Genomic DNA, 16,126 nt, shown 5'->3' with positions numbered 1-16,126 from the left:
ATTGAGAGGGGGATGGCTTGCAAAAGCCTAATGATCGACGGGACCCGACATGAAGGTCCCAAAAGAATTTTTCAAACTCTGTACCTTCTTGTGGCCCATCTCAGCCAGCTAAAGGGTCAAGAGCTGACTGGTGGGATGCCAGGTCTTCTGCTCTGGTGTTTTACAGCTGGGGGAAAAAGGAATGCAGCTATTTTGTGAGCTATCCTTTGCTGAAAGCCAAGCTTCCCTGGTCATAAGATCCATACTGTGGGGAGGAAGAACAAAAACCATTAATTTTAGCTAAGAAACAGTGCCACTTGACAGGTCACTGGTGTCTCCCAGCCCATCCACGAGCCCCACATACAGGATGCTCTGTAAAGACACCACCCTTATTTCTTCACCCTCTTGCAACCCTGTTGGGTTCAAGAGAATTGCTCAGGGCAACTCTGAAGGCCCCTATCCAGCCCCAACCCAGTGTTCACCTAGCACAGCTCCACCAGGGGAGTCACAGACCTGCTGGTGTCCTGCCAGGGACACGGTGATCTGAAGGAAAGCCCTCTCTTGGAAGAAATGCCCTGTACTTGAGGACACAAGAGAGTCCAGTAGCACACGTTGCTGATCCAGGAGCAGATTTCAAGCCGTCTATGCTGTGGCTGGAGGCAGGATCACAGAGTGGCCCTCTGCCAATCTGAAGTTTGCTGGCAGGGTTGGCGATCGGCAGCAGAGATGCAAGTAGCAGAGGCTCTGCTGTGAGGTAGCTGGCACAGTAAATCCCCCAGAGCCCTGCAAAGGAGGTAGCAAGCTGTGCTGGAGCCAGCTATTCACCGTGCTGCCATCCAAACTGTCTAGGTTAAAAGTAGTTGGGTAAAAACAGCCTCCCATGCTGTGAAGGTATTGCCTGCAGTCAGCCTGGGCACGTGCTGGTGTCCCCTTGTCTTGCTGACGTTCCCCAGCACTTGCTTCACCATAAGGCAGCAGGGAAAAGCAGATAGAGCAAGGAAGCGAGATGAGGAGAGGGGAGGAAATGGCCACTGGAAAGTCTCAAAGCAGAGAGAAAAGTGAAGAGTTTCCAAAGAGATTTTAATTTAGGCAAAATAGAGAAATAAAAGGAGGCCAGCGAAGAGATGTAAGTTTTGCTCTTGAGCATCCTCTGTTGACAGTTTCCCAGCAGATGTGGTGCAGAGTTGTCGATACAGAGTGTGCATCCCAGGTGAGGAACTGGAGATGCTGGCAGTGAGTGAAGGGAAGGCTCTGCTCCATCTGGCTTTCCTCAGCATCATTGGTCCTTGCTATTCCCAATGCAGGCAGGTGGGCAGGAGAGGAAAAGAACCTTGTCCTTCAGCCAAGGGGCAGCTTAGGATGGGATTAGCATGGGTCCTGTCCAGCTCCATGCTGTTGCTGTCAGTATGAGGTGGAAGCTTCTGGAGGACTTAGTCTGTACCTGTGCTCCAGCATCTTTGACAGTTGAACCTGCACCAAACTGGTCTGGAGATGAATTGCCCCTTTGTGCCCCCTTGAGTCAAGGGGCTGGGGTGTGCCAGCGAAGAAGACTAGGACTGTGATGGGTGGGGGGTTCTCACCTGGGTGTCCCAGTGAAGAGGAGTAGGACTCTTATGGGTGAGGGGTTCTTGCCTGGTTCACTTGGTGCACCTTGCCCACACGCTGAAGGCATGGAAGGGATCTTTGGAAGCTGTGTTTTGGAAGTTCCCACTCTAAAATACACAGTGGATTTGGGTCAGGTTTGTGGTAGAAGCTTAGTGGATTGCAACAGCACCTTATCAGAGTTTTAATCTACTCCTTAGGGTCTGGTTTGGAGGTTGAAGCAGCAGATCGTTGATGTTTTCTCAGCAGGGGCCAGAGGCAGTGCATTTGAATCTTCATATGGACTTATGCCAAAGGTAGCTTCTAGCCGGCACAGCCAAGTGTGTCAGGACCTTGCTGGGCACCTCGCCTGCCGTGGGAGCTGGCATGCTTTAGACACTTGCCTAGGCCAGGAATGGTCTTCTCTGGTTCGAAAGATTATCCCTGTAACTCACAGAATGTCTCGGTTTGGTGCCCTGGCTCCAGACATCATCTGTGTGAACCACAGCAGATACTAAATTATAAACATGCAAAAAGGCATGGAGGGAAATGGTAGATGAAGTGATTGAAGATGCTCTGGGGAGTGGTGTAATAGGAAGGGGAAGAAAACCCACCTGTCTCATTCCACTCCAAGAAAGCAAAGGAGCCCTCTCCGTGTCCTACAAGAGGGTGAATATGTCCATCTTCATGTCTCCATCTGGCACCTCATTTGTGACCTGGAAGCACAATGAGAGGGGTTTTACCTAGCACAGGTGAGTAATGGCAGCCACCCGCTCTCTCTTTCTCTGGATGATGTTCTCTGTACTTGCTACCCTAGGTGGAGTTGTCCTCAACCCTGCTTATTATGGTATGCATGGCCACACCAACACCATGATCCATGAAGTGGGACACGTCCTGGGGCTGTACCATGTCTTTAAGGGAGTGAGCGAGCGGGAATCTTGTGACGATCCCTGCAGGGAGACAGCTCCGTCTATGGAGACGGGAGACCTCTGTGCTGACACCGCCCCTACCCCAAAGAGTAAACTCTGTCGTGATCCAGACCCCACCAACGACACCTGCGGCCAGACGCATTTCACGGGAACGCCCTTCAACAACTACATGAGTTACACAGGTAACGAGTAATCGTTGTTAGAAATTGCAAGTGGTCACCTTCCCTAGAAACTTGGGTTTCTCTCCCTTCCCTTGATCCCAAACCGATGTGGTCCCCTGTGATGGGCAGGGATGCAGCAGGCTGCAGCCTATGCTCGCAGTCACTTCTTAGCACCTTTCTTGCTGCAGGCTCTTTCCATCCCTCCCTCCCTGCCAGTCCATCACTGGGCATGCATCACGGCCATTCTTGTCTGCATGGTGGTGTGCCTTTGTTCTCCAGTCCTGAAGCAACTTTATTATTACTGTTATTTATTATTATTTTTACTACTACTACTATTATAATTTTGAACCTTTGATTTGAGCCCTTTTGGCTTGGTTTCTAAAGGCATGCTGTGGAGGGCTGGTGTTCCTCCTGGCAGCCCAGGAGGACCAAAGCCTGAGGAGCAATTCTGTCACCCCTTGGTGACCCACTGCCAGTCCCACGAGCACGGTGGCACTGCCCAGGCATTAGAGGGGGTGTGCGCTGGTGTCAAGCGCAGGGATGCGGAGCTGCTGAGGCAGTGCCATCTTGTGGCTTTGGGGACACACGACACCAGAGAGCCCTGGCAGGAGAGCCACCACATGCTGGTATTTCCCAGGTCTCCCTAGAGGTCCCCAAACCAGAGTTTGGCGATCAGGAAGGGTGCACATTGGCCCATAATCCCTGCCACCCTCTGCTTGGCCTCTCTTCCCCCAGATGATGACTGCACCAACACCTTCACCCCCAACCAAGTGGCCCGCATGCATTGCTACCTGGACCTGGTGTACCAGCGCTGGGGACAAAGCAAGAAGCCTGCGCCCATCCCCATCCCTCCCATGGTCACAGGACAGACGCACGACTCCCTCAGCATCTACTGGCTGCCTCCCATCAGCGGTGTCATCCACGAGAGGTAAGGGATCTGCTGTTGCAATGGGCTGGGGCTTGCACAGGAGCCTGCTAGAAGGGACAAGGAACCCTCTATGGTGCAGACACCCCCCCATCCCCTTTCCCCTTTGGTTGTCTGCAGCAGAGCCCTCAGACACAAGGGCCGGGCTGCTGCGATGGCCCTGCTGGCATGCAGGCTCTCCTGCGAGCCTTCTGCTGTCAGGGTGCCGGGAGGAGAAGCCAAAGAGCCTTGGGAGGCAATGCCAATTCCTAAACCCCAGAGTGCAATCACAGAATGAAAAATGAGCTTCATTTAGCACTTATTGTATAAAATAGCCATTTACTAAGAGGAAATGCAGCCTTGTGGTTAAGGCAAGGAGCTCGAACCACAAGAGCTGGGTTTCGTTCCCAGCGCTGTCATGGACTCGTGGTGTAACTGACGGGGGGTAAGTCAGGAAACTTTTCAAGCCAGAGAAACGGTGCTGAGGAACCAGAGTTGTTTGGCTGGCGAGCAGTGCATGGCTTGGAGCGCCGGGTGGCTTCTTCCTTCTCCCCAACTCTGGGGAGTCACCAAGACCTGGATACAGCACCAGTGCGTCTGTTCAGCAGCCCCTCTTACTAAAGCATTTCAGTTTCAAACAGGTTTTAGGTCTCTGCTTTCTTATGGGACTGTAAGCATACGTTAAAGACCTCTTGAAATGGTTTTAAAGCTACTTCACAAAGCTTTTGTAATTCAAAGAAAAGTAGTGTTTCAGGGCAGCTGGGATAACCCTCCGTCAGTGTTTACTTTCTTTTCCAAGAACTGATGCTCTCCACGTTGCACCTTTCCTCCTGGGGATAACAAGCAGGTACACCTGTTATCCCCGCAGGCATGAGAGCCTCGGAGTGCTGGACAGCCTTGAGTCATCCAAACAAACTGCTTTGGTGGGCAACGGAGGGGTTTGGGAGCAGGAGAACATTGCTCTAGGAGGCAAGTGTTGGGTTTTCAGATCTATCCCCAGCTCAGGAGCTGGTCCGTGGTGGGGGTTCTGCATCCCCTGTGATGAACCTGACAAAGAAAGGGCCTGAGGCGGGACTGTATCAGAGAAAAGTATTTTTCTTTCCTGGAGAGCACAGTGGTACCCTCTTTAATTGAGGTTATTGTGACTGTCTGGTATTGCAGTAGTGGCAAAAGCCAAAACCATGACTCTGGGGTTTAGCGGAGACAGACCCCTGTGTGGCACCCAGCTGCAGAGGCATTGCTGGGGAGCACCAGGTCTGTTAGCTCTGCTTCGTGGGCAGGGAACCAGAGATTCAATGGCTCACCTGAGAGTACCCAGAGAGCCTGTAGATGAGGAAGGATTAAACCTGGCTTGTCCCACCGTCACTCTTTTTGTCAAAGCTCATTCCAAGCAGGATGATATGCCCAGGGGCTTTCAGAGAGCTTAGCTTTGCTTTTCCAGCTTCCCATCTGATCTTGCCTGTACAAACAGGGATGGAAAACAAACCGGTCATGATTAGATGTGCCAATGCCTTTGTCTTCTGTCTGCAGGGAGCAGGACATGCTCTGTGATGCCTGTGCGGAGGACGGCACTTTCCATCAGTATGTGCACGAGGCCTCTTCCCCTCGGGTCTGCGATTCCTCCGGCTACTGGACCCCAGAAGAAGCAGAAGGTAAATGCCTCTTTTCCCTGGATGTGAATCTCTTGGACAGAGACAAGATCTTGTTGGGAAAAGAAAGTGAGAGTGAGATCTCTCCTCTTTGGGGAGGCTCTTTAGAGCAGGAAGGAGTTGTAAGTGCCCAGGAGATACCTGGTAACTGCCAGCTGGCTTTGGACAAACAAACTGACACCCCAATACTAACCCTAATCACTGCCCAGGAAGGTGTTAATGAGAAGTAGTGGTCAAAAGGGAGAGACATTTTATTGAAATAAAAACCTTACAACACAGATCTTGGGACCTCATCCCAAACCTTAGGGGCATTCCCAGGCTTTGACGCAGCCCTGTCCAAAGGGAGCAAGAGGAGCTCCTCTCTGTCCCACTGAGGCTGTACTGAGTTCTGGGCCACCTGGGTTGGATGCAATTCCTCTCTGGCAAGGTGAACAGCAGGGTGTCACAATGGCTTTTGTGCTGAGATCCAGATGTTGGTTTAGAGACCCACCTTGTGGGCATGGTGGTGACTTTCAGGGTCATGCAGCTGCCGTACTGCCTCTGCTTCTCCAAGGGCAAAGCAGGGGAGGCAGGAGACCAAGTGAAATGATCTTGTGAGCTGTATGTAGTGGACGTGCTGCTGTTGAACCGTGTGGAGCCAGAGGATCTGTTAGTTCTGCATGTTTAAGCCACTGCGGTCGACTGAAAATGTTGCCAGGATGGTTGCAGAAAAGTGCGGTTGGGACATGATTAGATCTTTGGGATGTACCCCATGCTTTGAGAACAGGAGTGTCAGGATGTAGCTGAGATTCTATGTCTGAAAACTCTTTAAGTATCTCTTGCTAGTGTTGCAAGTTGGGGACGGTGGGGGGAGATCAACTTAAAGAAATAATCAAATTTGTGCTTATTCAGTGATACCAGACAAATAAAAGCTTAGCTCATTTATTGCCAGTGGTTCCTGTTTCCCCCTTCTGTCTGATTCACTGTCAAATTAAAACTGCTTCTGGAACTATTTGATGATGTTTTTGCCTGTGCGTGACCAGCAGTTATCACAAGTGCATGCTTGCTCTGGTGAAAGAGAAAAAGGTTTCATGGTTTTTAGAAAACTAATATTAAATGGATGCAAGCTCTGGGCCCTACGAGATTCTTGCAGTGGTTGGTGAAGACAAGGGTATTTCTACTACAGGATGATGAATTCCAGTGATGCTTTCTGAGACTGAAAGCCCAATGCCACATTTCTCTTGCTGAGTACTAATCCACCACCAAGGGAGGCAGGCTGGGGACCTGAGGTCAGCCTGGGCACTGTCCTGGAGGTCCTGGTGGAAGAACAGCCTTCCAGAGCAGCTTCTCTGTCTTGCTTTGGACCTGGTCCCTTCCTGCCTGTGACCTGCTCCAGCACATGCTTGTGAAAAGCTTCAGTTTCTGCTCTGCTTAGCCTATGAACAAACCCATGGAGCCACAGGGACTTGACATTCAGGTGCCCTTGGCGAGTCTTCTGGGCCCATGAGACTACAGAGCAAGGATGCTAGGGCAGATGCCACCAGCTCTGGCATGTGCCTCTAGTTGGGGGCAAAACCACCTGGGTGTGCAGCTATAGCAAGAGATGCATAAGCACCTACAGGTTACTGCAGGGAGGGTTGTCCCTCTGGGATCAGCTGTCCCCTGGTTCTCATCAGCCTTCTCCTCATCCCTCCTGTCCAGGGCCCCCAGACGTGGACCAGCCCTGTGAGCCCAGCCTGCAGGCCTGGAGTCCGGAGCTCCACCTCTACCACATGAACATGACGGTGCCGTGTCCCCAGCCGGATGGCTGCATCCTGGAGCTGCACTTCCTGCACCCCGTCTACCCCGAATCCCTCACCCTCTGGACCACATACCTCTCCACGGGCTCTCCCAAGCCGCTGTCTGACATTGAAGTCCTGACAGAGCAGGGGGAGTCTGTCCATCTGGGCCCCCTGGACACTTTCTGTGATGTCCCCTTTACCGTGAAGCTCAACATCCCTAAAAAAGTGACTGGAGTCAAAATCTACACCTTCGATGAGAGGATGGAGATAGACACAGCCTTGCTGACCTCCATGCCCCACAGCTCTCTCTGCTCCACCTGCAAGCTGATCCACTATCGAGTCCTCCGTGACCCCCCATTTGCAAATGGGTCCCCCGCTGCCCCGGTGCAGGCGCTCCGACAGTTCGTTGACACGTGAGTGACGAGGCTGCTCTGTCACAGGCTGAGGGGGTGGCTGGGGCGGTTTTGATGACCTCCTCAGGTCCTGCCTTTGAATCCCTGGATGGTTTTGCTTCTGTTTTGATTCCCCCCCTCCTCCTCCCCGCCCATCGGGAATTACCACATTGTTACAGTTTTACACAACACCGCTCACTCACCCACCCTCCTTCCAGGGATGGGGGAGAAAATTAAAGGGGTAAAGGGAAGAGAGTCTTGTGGGCTGAGATAAGAACAATCTAACAACTAAACTACAATAATATTGGAAATAATAATGATGATAATAATAGTAATATATACAAATATACCAATGAGTGATACTCAGTGACACTGCTCACCACCCAATGACCAAGGCTCAGCCTGTTTCTGGCTAACGATCCCGGAGCAGGGAGAGTCCTGAACTGCAATCCTAGGGTGGAGATAAGAGCCTGAGACTCCAAGAGACCGAGATGATCCTGAGAGAGGGACAACCCAGAGAGAGACAACCTGAAGCGAGAGAGAGCACTTCCAGACAGAGCCTCATCTCTATACTGGGCACGACATGCATGATGTGGAATACACCACTGGCCAGTTTGGGTCTCTGTCCTAAACCTGAGGTTGAATTCTGGGCTAGTCACTGCGGCTGTGCTCCCTCCCAGCTTCTCCTGCCCCTGCAGACACTTGGCACAGCAGAGAAGCTGGAAAGTCCTTGACTGTCTTGGAGCAACTATAACCATCAGTGTGTGATCAGCTTCTCCTCAGCACAAATCCAAAATAGCCTCATGCTAGCTCCTATGAAGAAGGCTAACTCTGTCCCAGCTGAAACCAGGACACAAATTCAATGCCATGAGTGCTGCATCCCCTCTTCAGCACTGGGAAAGCTTGTTGCAGACCCACCATAGCACAACCCTTGCCCATGAGCCCAGGCTGACTAGAAGGAGCTTATTAAACCCGGAAACATTTTTCCCATCAACACAACCAGTAAAATGACCGTTCGAGTTAATGCAGCCTCTCCCCAGCTCAGACCCTAGGGAAATAAGCAGCAGGCCCCTCTGCATGACCTGGCAGAGACCCTCTTCCCACAGTCTCTGCCTCTGGCAGCTTAGAGTATGAAAACATATGTCAAACTGTGATATTGCCTGGGCACAAACATATGATTTCTATAGCTGTGGTGAGCAAATCTCTTGCAGATGTATGGGCTGTTCCCTTCTGCTTTTTCTCCAAGTCCTGTCTGTTCCTGCAGGGACGTCACGCTTGGGCAGGTGTATCGCTACCAGGTGCAGGCAGTCTCTGGGACAACCTCAGGAGAAGCCTCCCCACCGCTTGTCCACATCCACGGAGCACCCTACTGTGGGGATGGGAAGGTGACCACGTAAGTCAAGAAACTCATACTCCCAGCTGAGGTTCTTTAAGCTGGAAGTTTCCCAAAGGGAAGCACTGGGTTGGTCCTCCACCCATGGGTACTTGACTGAAGATGCTGCATGGAATGCCTCCAGCAGCCTGGACTGCAGAGCTTGTGTTTTGTAAAATGCCATGTGTGTAGGAGATGGAGATGGTCTTTTCGAGAAGCAGGGTCTGGATGAGGGGTCCAACCTTGAACATCCTCCACGTTTGACTGCAGTGCTCAGATACTGGACCATCTTGGCAAACTGTTGTGGAGCCTGACCCCAAAGGGATTTGCGTTTAGGACTGGCCAGTATAGCCTTTTGCACAGGGCACATGGTGGTGGGTCTGCAGGAGAAGGTTCTGCAGCAAGTGCAATCCCACAGAGTGGGGTCTTTAGAGAGCTGTCTGGTTTCTGCTTAGAGACCCCAAACCATGAGGGATGTCCCACCTCTACACTGAGAGATTCCAAGGGTTTACCTGCTCCATCTGGGGATAAATATGCCAAATTTCCATATTTTAGCTTTTTCAGACTTCAGCTTCCAATTTACTCAGAATCACTTTCCTTTGAAAACAGCTTTCTTAACAGTGCAAGCCAAGTGGACAATTGGAGCAAGTGCAGGAGGGATTGTGGTAGGGCACAAGACCTAGCAAGGCAGAGGCTTACAGCAGGGCTAGCTGATAAAGTAGTGTAATCTGGAATGGTTTTAGCGTGAATTCACGCTATCTGAAGCCTTGGTCCAGAGAGAGCAAGTGACCACATGATGCTCCATTGTCAAAGTCAAGAGAAAAGTGAGAGGAGCAGAAATGTGCAGATAGTAGCTGAGATTTTTGGTAGGCTTTCCTGTTCCTGAGCTGTCGTGGGGAAGGCCATGCAGGAAGCTTTGTCTGTAGAAGCTTTTTCCTTTGTACCATGTGTGGAACAGCAAGGAAAAGGTGGGAAGATGGGACACAGTGGATCTTCCATGTTAGATGAGGGTGGAAGTGGGTGAGCATCACAAGATCTATATCTGAAGGCTTTTGCTCCTCGTGTTTTGGGATACATAACTCTGTGCACAAAGGAATAGGTATGAATTGAGGCACTTCTGCCAGCTTTTCCCATGGGGCCTATTTTCTGGAGTATGGGGACAGAATCTTTCAAGGAAACTGCATGGACTTTTTTAACTCATGAAATGCCACACATGTCAGCTGGGCTGATTTTTGTCTCCTCTTGGGCTAACCTTCTCCCTCTCCCACCTCCTGCCTCCCCTTCTCCAGCTCCCACTGAAACACCAGCCCCATCTCGGAACCTCCTGCCCTCTCCAACATTTGCCTTCTCCAGCAGCAAGTCTTCCTGATGCCTGGTTCTCTACTTCCTCCGTTGTATATAGCTTCATTTTCTCCCATAGTTCTTGACTCAGGTCTTACAAGAAAGTACAGCCATGCCCTCTCCAATATGCTATGTTTTCAACCTCTTTTTATCCCCTGGCAAACTATGGTGTTTATTCTCCTCTACCTTACTCCCCATGTGGTTCTTTTCTTCCTGCCTCTGTGGAACTAGAACCATGATATGGGGTCCTCACTCATGACTGGGCAGAAGCATGAGAGCATTGAGTCAAGGGTGGTGTTAACACATCTGTCTGTTGTCCTCTTAGGAGCCTGGAGGAGGAGTGTGATGATGGGGACTTGCTGGATGGAGATGGCTGTTCCAGGAAGTGTAAAAAGGAAAAAGGCTTCAACTGTGTTGGTGAGTCCAAATGGGTTGATACATCCTTTTGAGACAGGAGTCAAAACTGTACATTATTCACACTACTCCTCAGAGGAGGGGGTGATGCAACTCCCAGCAGCAAAGTGTGGATCTGCAGCTGGAGCGATCCATGGAGCTTGTCAGTCCCTTGTGTTGGGAAATCCCAGGGTTAAACAGCCAGCATGCCTCCTGGGACAGAAGGAGATGCATGTGCCCGCAGCCTGGTTTGTAAATGGGTCATCCCTGGTCTCCTTGCAGGGGAACCAAGCCTGTGCTATGTGCATGATGGGGATGGTGTATGTGAGCCATTCGAGAGGACCAGCAGTGTCCTGGACTGTGGTCCCTACACACCTGATGGATACGTGGATCTGTGGGCAGCGAAAGCCTATGCTTCCCATCAGGATGCGAAGTCCTGCCCTGCTTCCTTGGTCACTGGAGAGCCTGTGGTGAAGGTGAGTGAAGGCACGGCCAAAAAAAAAAAAGACTTCTCTAGCAAAGAGAAGTAAAGAGGTGGAGAGGTGTTTCATCAAAGCAGGGAGCACCTTCCCTGACCATGCAGTTTACTAAACAGTAACAACCCCTGTCCCACCAGCTAAATGCACAACTTTGAGCATGAGTAGTCCCACTGTCGGTTTAAAAAAATACCATAAGTCTAAACCATTAAAAGGTCAGAGCCTGAGAGGATGAAATCACACATACATCAGCATCTGTGCTGCTCTCAATCTCTCTGATCTGAAGCCAAGGAAAAATCGATGGGAGAATTCCCATCTTTCAAATGGGCTTTGGAGCAGGGCCTGGAGGTCTAGGATGGGATTTCGCCTGATCAGTGTTAACGTCGTGTGTGTATGTTCTTTCCCAGAAAGTAGAAGAAAGGCAAGAAATATGTGGAGAGGTCATATTTAGACATGTGTTTCCATTGACCCTATACAAGGAACAATCTTCTTGAGACCTACAGCATGATTAAATTGCCCAGATGTACATGTCTAATGAGTTGGTTTGGGCTCAGGTGTCTGCTCCTCTAGGATGACACACGTATTTCCCAGTTTTGTCTGCCAGGCCTATGGGGATGTCTGGGATACCACAGGGCATCGAATGGCACAAAAGACTGGTATCCAGACAAATGAATCACAGCTTTGGATCTCATCAGGCCTGCCAAAATCAGGAGGCTGTGGTCTTACTGTTTCACTGCTTGGCTCATTAGTTCTTACTCAGCCCCCCAGACACCATGGGGTGCTTAAACAGTATATTTACAGCACCTCAAAATGGCAAACAGCCATGCATGTGTGCTGGTGGTGAGATGTCACTCCTGCTTAGGAACCCACCTCCTAATTGTCTTCATGCTAGGAACCAGTTTGGGAACCTTCTCAATGTTTGTTGAGTCTTCCTTAAGGTTTTGCAGGTGCTGTTTCTTTTTCTCACTTTCATTGCTTCTTTCTGGGTCGAAATAAATCTCTCTTCAGGTATGTAAATCCCACCTTCACGATGTGCCAAAGGACCTTTCCCTGGCTGCATGGTTCCCCTGCATACCCAGCCAAGATAACACTCAGGATCCAGATGAGAGGATGCCCTCGGGCAGCAAGGGAATTTGGCTCAAGGTAAGCGAGGATGTGTGGTCAGGCACAGAAGGATTTGCTTGGTTTTGCCCCAGCACTTTGGTGACAAAGACCCATCCTTTTCTGTCCTGTAGGAGCTACAGCAGTCTTAAAAACAGCTCAGCTAGGACTTCACATCCTTCTAACTCTTTGCAAACCCCAGATGCCTGTGGCTGGGTCTTCTGTAGATGCCCCATTCCCACTGTGAGCAGCAAACCCATCCTGAGGCAGGTTGCCAAGAGAAGGGCTGTGCCCAAAACCAGAAGCCCACAGAAATGTGTTGAGGCTGAGAAACAACTTGCTCCTGACTATTCCCTGCAGCCGAGCTGTGCCGTTACACCCGCAAAGGGTGGGCATGAGCTGGGCTTAAAATCTTAGTTGCCTTTGTTCCCCATGGCTGTGAAAACCAACCAAGGGTCGCTGGATATGCTCAGACATCCTGAGTGCCTGAGCCCACAGCAATCAGCTGTGGCGTGTGGGTCCTCCTGCTTCTGGTGACTCCAGCCCAAAGCAAACAATTCTGTGACCAAGATGCTGGTCCTGCAGCCCAGTGGGGGCGGGGGGGCTGCCCTTTGGAGGGCACCTGGAGGGTCCCATCTCTGTCTGCACAGGCAGAAGAGAGCCGAGGGTTAGGGCAACGAGATTTTTACAGTGTTGATTTTCTGACCACAGACAGAGTTTAGAGGTTTTGTGGCTGTTGTCTGGTGTTACTGGAAATCCGGGCTCTGGCATGCTATGTCCTCTGCAGTTTGAGGGGCACCTCGCCCTGCTTTGCTCTAGGTTGTCTAGAGAGGACCTCTTCCCAAGATGCTCAGATGACTTGGTGAATCATCAAACCTGACTTAATAAACATGGCTATTGCCTCTGAGGTCCTGTGTCTCTCCACAGAACTTCCTTGCAGTGTTTGGGGTTTTTGGGGGGTTTTTTTTGTTTGGTTTTTTTTTTTTTCCCTTTCTTCCTTGTCTGTGTGCTCACAACCTACTTTCTGGCTTCAGTCTCTGGCCATGACAAATGTGCCTCCTTTCTTCCTTTGCTAGTGAGAAAGCAGCAATATCCCCCTCTGCCCTACCTAGATGAAAGCTTGCTTTCCACTTCTCACCAGGGGTTAAAGCGTGTTCCAGTTTTATTGGAGCTTGTGGTCAGTTCTCTTCCTCTATGGATGTTTATATTAAAGACTTTCATTACTGGTTCTCCGTGCTCTCTCTAGGAGTGCTATTATTTTCCGCCCATAAAATTATTTATGGACTAGTAATAAATATGCCCTTTTTATTTTTCTTTTTTTTTTACCCTTTTTTATTTTTTTTAATAGAGTTTGCCTGATTGGTAACATATTGGGTTAGGAAAAACAGCTTCTTGTTGACAACTTGCCTAGCACACCCGCCTGCCCAGACAGGAATGGTGCCATTCACGCACATGCGTACCCATGTGTATGCACGGTGTTTCATGGCCACCAACTCCCGTGGCCATGTTAAAGCTGTCACATCTGTGTCGCCTGGGCTAGAGCCGCACCACAGAACTCATCGGGTGGTAGGAATCGTTTCCAACAGCGTTTCTCAAGAGGTGTCACCAGTCATCAAGGGAAAGGCTGGGTCATGCTGTCAGTGGGCTGGAGGCAAGAGGTGTATGTGTCTCTGTCATCTAACGAAGTGACTACCGTGCATCTCGGGTCTGTCTGCAGATGGGAATCGTTACGAATTGCAGATCTCTGGCCATGCTTTGTTCTCTGTTTCCAACACATACGATGAGGAGAGAAATCAAAATCACTTGTAAGCAAGTCAGGATGTAGAACATGCAGGAAATTAAACAGAAAGGGGGAGAGGGAGGGAGAAGAATTAGGGAGATAGCCTGCTGTGGCCAAGCACGCAATATGTATTAAAGAGGAAAAAAAAGAATTGGGATGTTTAGTCAAGTCAGCTGCTGTTGATCTAACTTGGGGCTAGTATCCTTCACCTCCAAGTAGATACACTGAAGGAAGGGGAAGACTAAACCCTCTGCCTTTTGCTGTGTAATCCAGGGACAGCCTCACTTGCCCTCTCCAACCAGCTCTCCTCCCCTGAGGAACCACGCTTGGAGGAGCAAGTGGCTGGGTTAAAATCATTTGGCTCCTTCAGGCTCCCCAGCTGTGGCACTGAACACTGCTGGCCCTTCATCATCTTCTCTTCTTGCTTTCCTTTCCTCCCTTCTTGCTTTTCTTTCTCTTTTCTTTTCTACCCCTACTTTTCTCACTAAGGAAGAGTTAGGGGTTTGGGTTAGGGTTGTGGGGATGTACCGAACAAAAATGTTTGAACCTCCTGGTCCACTCCTCACAGTCAGGTCAGCCCTGCAGGAGAGCAAGCCCTGGCCAAGGCAGCGCGTAGGCAGCAGCGAGGACTCACTTGTGGGGCGTTTGCTGCTGAGCACCTCCCTGCAGGGTGGAAGCCCTGGGCTGAAGCCCAAGATTTTCTCCTGCTCCCGTGCATGAGCAATGCCTGGTGTGGCACGCACCACCCCGAGGCTGGGCTGCCGTCACAAATCGGGTGGTTGTCCCCTCTGCTCCTGCTGTCTGCTCCTTGGGCTGTGCCCGGCCAGCCTGGACTTGTCCTCCTCCGAAATACACCTTCGCCTTGAATTTCTGGGCTCCCTCCATGCCGACGTTCAACAAAAACACTCCATAGGGTGGATCTTGATCAAAACACATCTCAGCACTGGGTGGGGGGTACCAGGGTGGGGGAGAAAAACATTTCTATCTTCTTACTTCCAAAGAACATCTGTCCTGCCATGACTGATGCTGCAAGTTTCCCAGCTGCCTCCTGTAGCCTTCGGGGCTGTAGACAAGTGGGGAGCTGCCGGCTCTCCTAGCAGGGAGGGCTTCTTCCCACAAATCTTTACACACTTTGGCTGATGGGCAGTTTGCAGTCACTCTGGGTACTGGGGCCATTCTTTTTTTTTTTTTTTCAATGGAAATATTTCGGTGGCAGGGCTGTGCTCTCTGGGTGCCTCACTTGCCTGGCTGGCATCACGTGGGCTGGGAGTCAGAGCCTGGTGAAGGGAGGGCAGAAAAGGGGTTATCCAGGTCTCGGTCTGGTGTTGCTCAATTTTAAGAGCAGCAAAAGTGGAAGCTGGGAAGATGCCATAAATTTATAGTAAGGTAGGACTGATACAAGTAGGGAAGACGAGTGAAAGGGAGAAGGGGGATTAGGAGGGAAAGGACTGTGTTCCTGCACCCTCCCTTCCCTCCCCTCTCTCTTCCCGTCCATTTGCTGCCCTGCACATCCACAATCTCTGACCCCCTAACCCTGCTCCTGCTCTCTCACCACCCTCCTTCTTTGTTTCCTTCTTGCATATGTGGGATCAGAAAGGTATGCTCTCAGAGTCTCTCTTGCTCTATTGCCCAGGTGTGCTTTGAAAGACCTGCAGTGCCCACCTCTCTCTTGGTCTTCCTGGCCTCTGACGGCACCGTCCCAAGCAGCCAGCGCAAGCCGAGGGTCACTGTCCAGCTGAGCGACGTAGACGGGCTAAACCACTCTTTGGGTGAGCAACGTATGGACTGTGCCACCAGACTATGCTGTCCCAGCAGGGACACCAGGACCCCCCACCATTGCTGTGATCTCTCGCTGGGTTGGGTACTGTTGTTTCCTATTCCCCGTTGCAGCATCTTCTGCTTCCCAGGCTGGTCTGTTGGGATGTGTAGTGGAGAATAAGAGGTAAACAAAAAGCAGAGAAAATATTCCTGAAGCTGAGCTACTGGCTTCTTTCTTCGCCCCATCTCACAGGGATGTACGAGCTGTCGTGCCAGCACAACCCCCTTGTCATCAACATCCCCCACGGCCAGGAGGACCCACCCCACTGGGCTGCTTCGGTGCTGCTCAACTTCTCCTCCCCGCTCGTGGGCATTGCAGCCGTGGCCTTGCGGACCTCAGCTCAGCCTGGCTCCTCTGACCCCACCACCTGCCTCCTGCGACACGAGGAGGGACATGGCCACCAGCGCTACAGGTAGGGTCTCCTTGGGGTGCTTCCCAACAGACACCCAGGGTACCGCTCTCCTCTGGGGCTTTGTGCTTCAGTTCTGG

General features: G+C 51.0%; 1 protein-coding gene across 1 annotated transcript in view; it reads left to right on the top strand.

Moving 5' to 3' along the window:
• Nucleotides 1-16,126, top strand: part of PAPPA2 (pappalysin 2) — a gene marked incomplete at its 5' end in the record, with an annotated part of 83,551 nt that overhangs the window by 25,196 nt on the left and 42,229 nt on the right. Inside the window, 9 exons of the mRNA XM_010074206.1 lie at nucleotides 2,378-2,671; nucleotides 3,386-3,578; nucleotides 5,085-5,206; nucleotides 6,884-7,376; nucleotides 8,620-8,748; nucleotides 10,394-10,485; nucleotides 10,744-10,937; nucleotides 15,452-15,587; nucleotides 15,830-16,049. Of these exons, the coding sequence (XP_010072508.1) occupies nucleotides 2,378-2,671; nucleotides 3,386-3,578; nucleotides 5,085-5,206; nucleotides 6,884-7,376; nucleotides 8,620-8,748; nucleotides 10,394-10,485; nucleotides 10,744-10,937; nucleotides 15,452-15,587; nucleotides 15,830-16,049 (1,873 nt within the window). The remainder of the gene's footprint in view (nucleotides 1-2,377; nucleotides 2,672-3,385; nucleotides 3,579-5,084; nucleotides 5,207-6,883; nucleotides 7,377-8,619; nucleotides 8,749-10,393; nucleotides 10,486-10,743; nucleotides 10,938-15,451; nucleotides 15,588-15,829; nucleotides 16,050-16,126) is intronic.

The sequence above is a fragment of the Pterocles gutturalis genome, unplaced genomic scaffold (assembly GCF_000699245.1).
Source record: "Pterocles gutturalis isolate BGI_N339 unplaced genomic scaffold, ASM69924v1 scaffold8217, whole genome shotgun sequence".
In the NCBI taxonomy this organism is placed as follows: domain Eukaryota; kingdom Metazoa; phylum Chordata; class Aves; order Pterocliformes; family Pteroclidae; genus Pterocles; species Pterocles gutturalis.
This window is presented reverse-complemented; position numbering and strand designations above follow the sequence as displayed.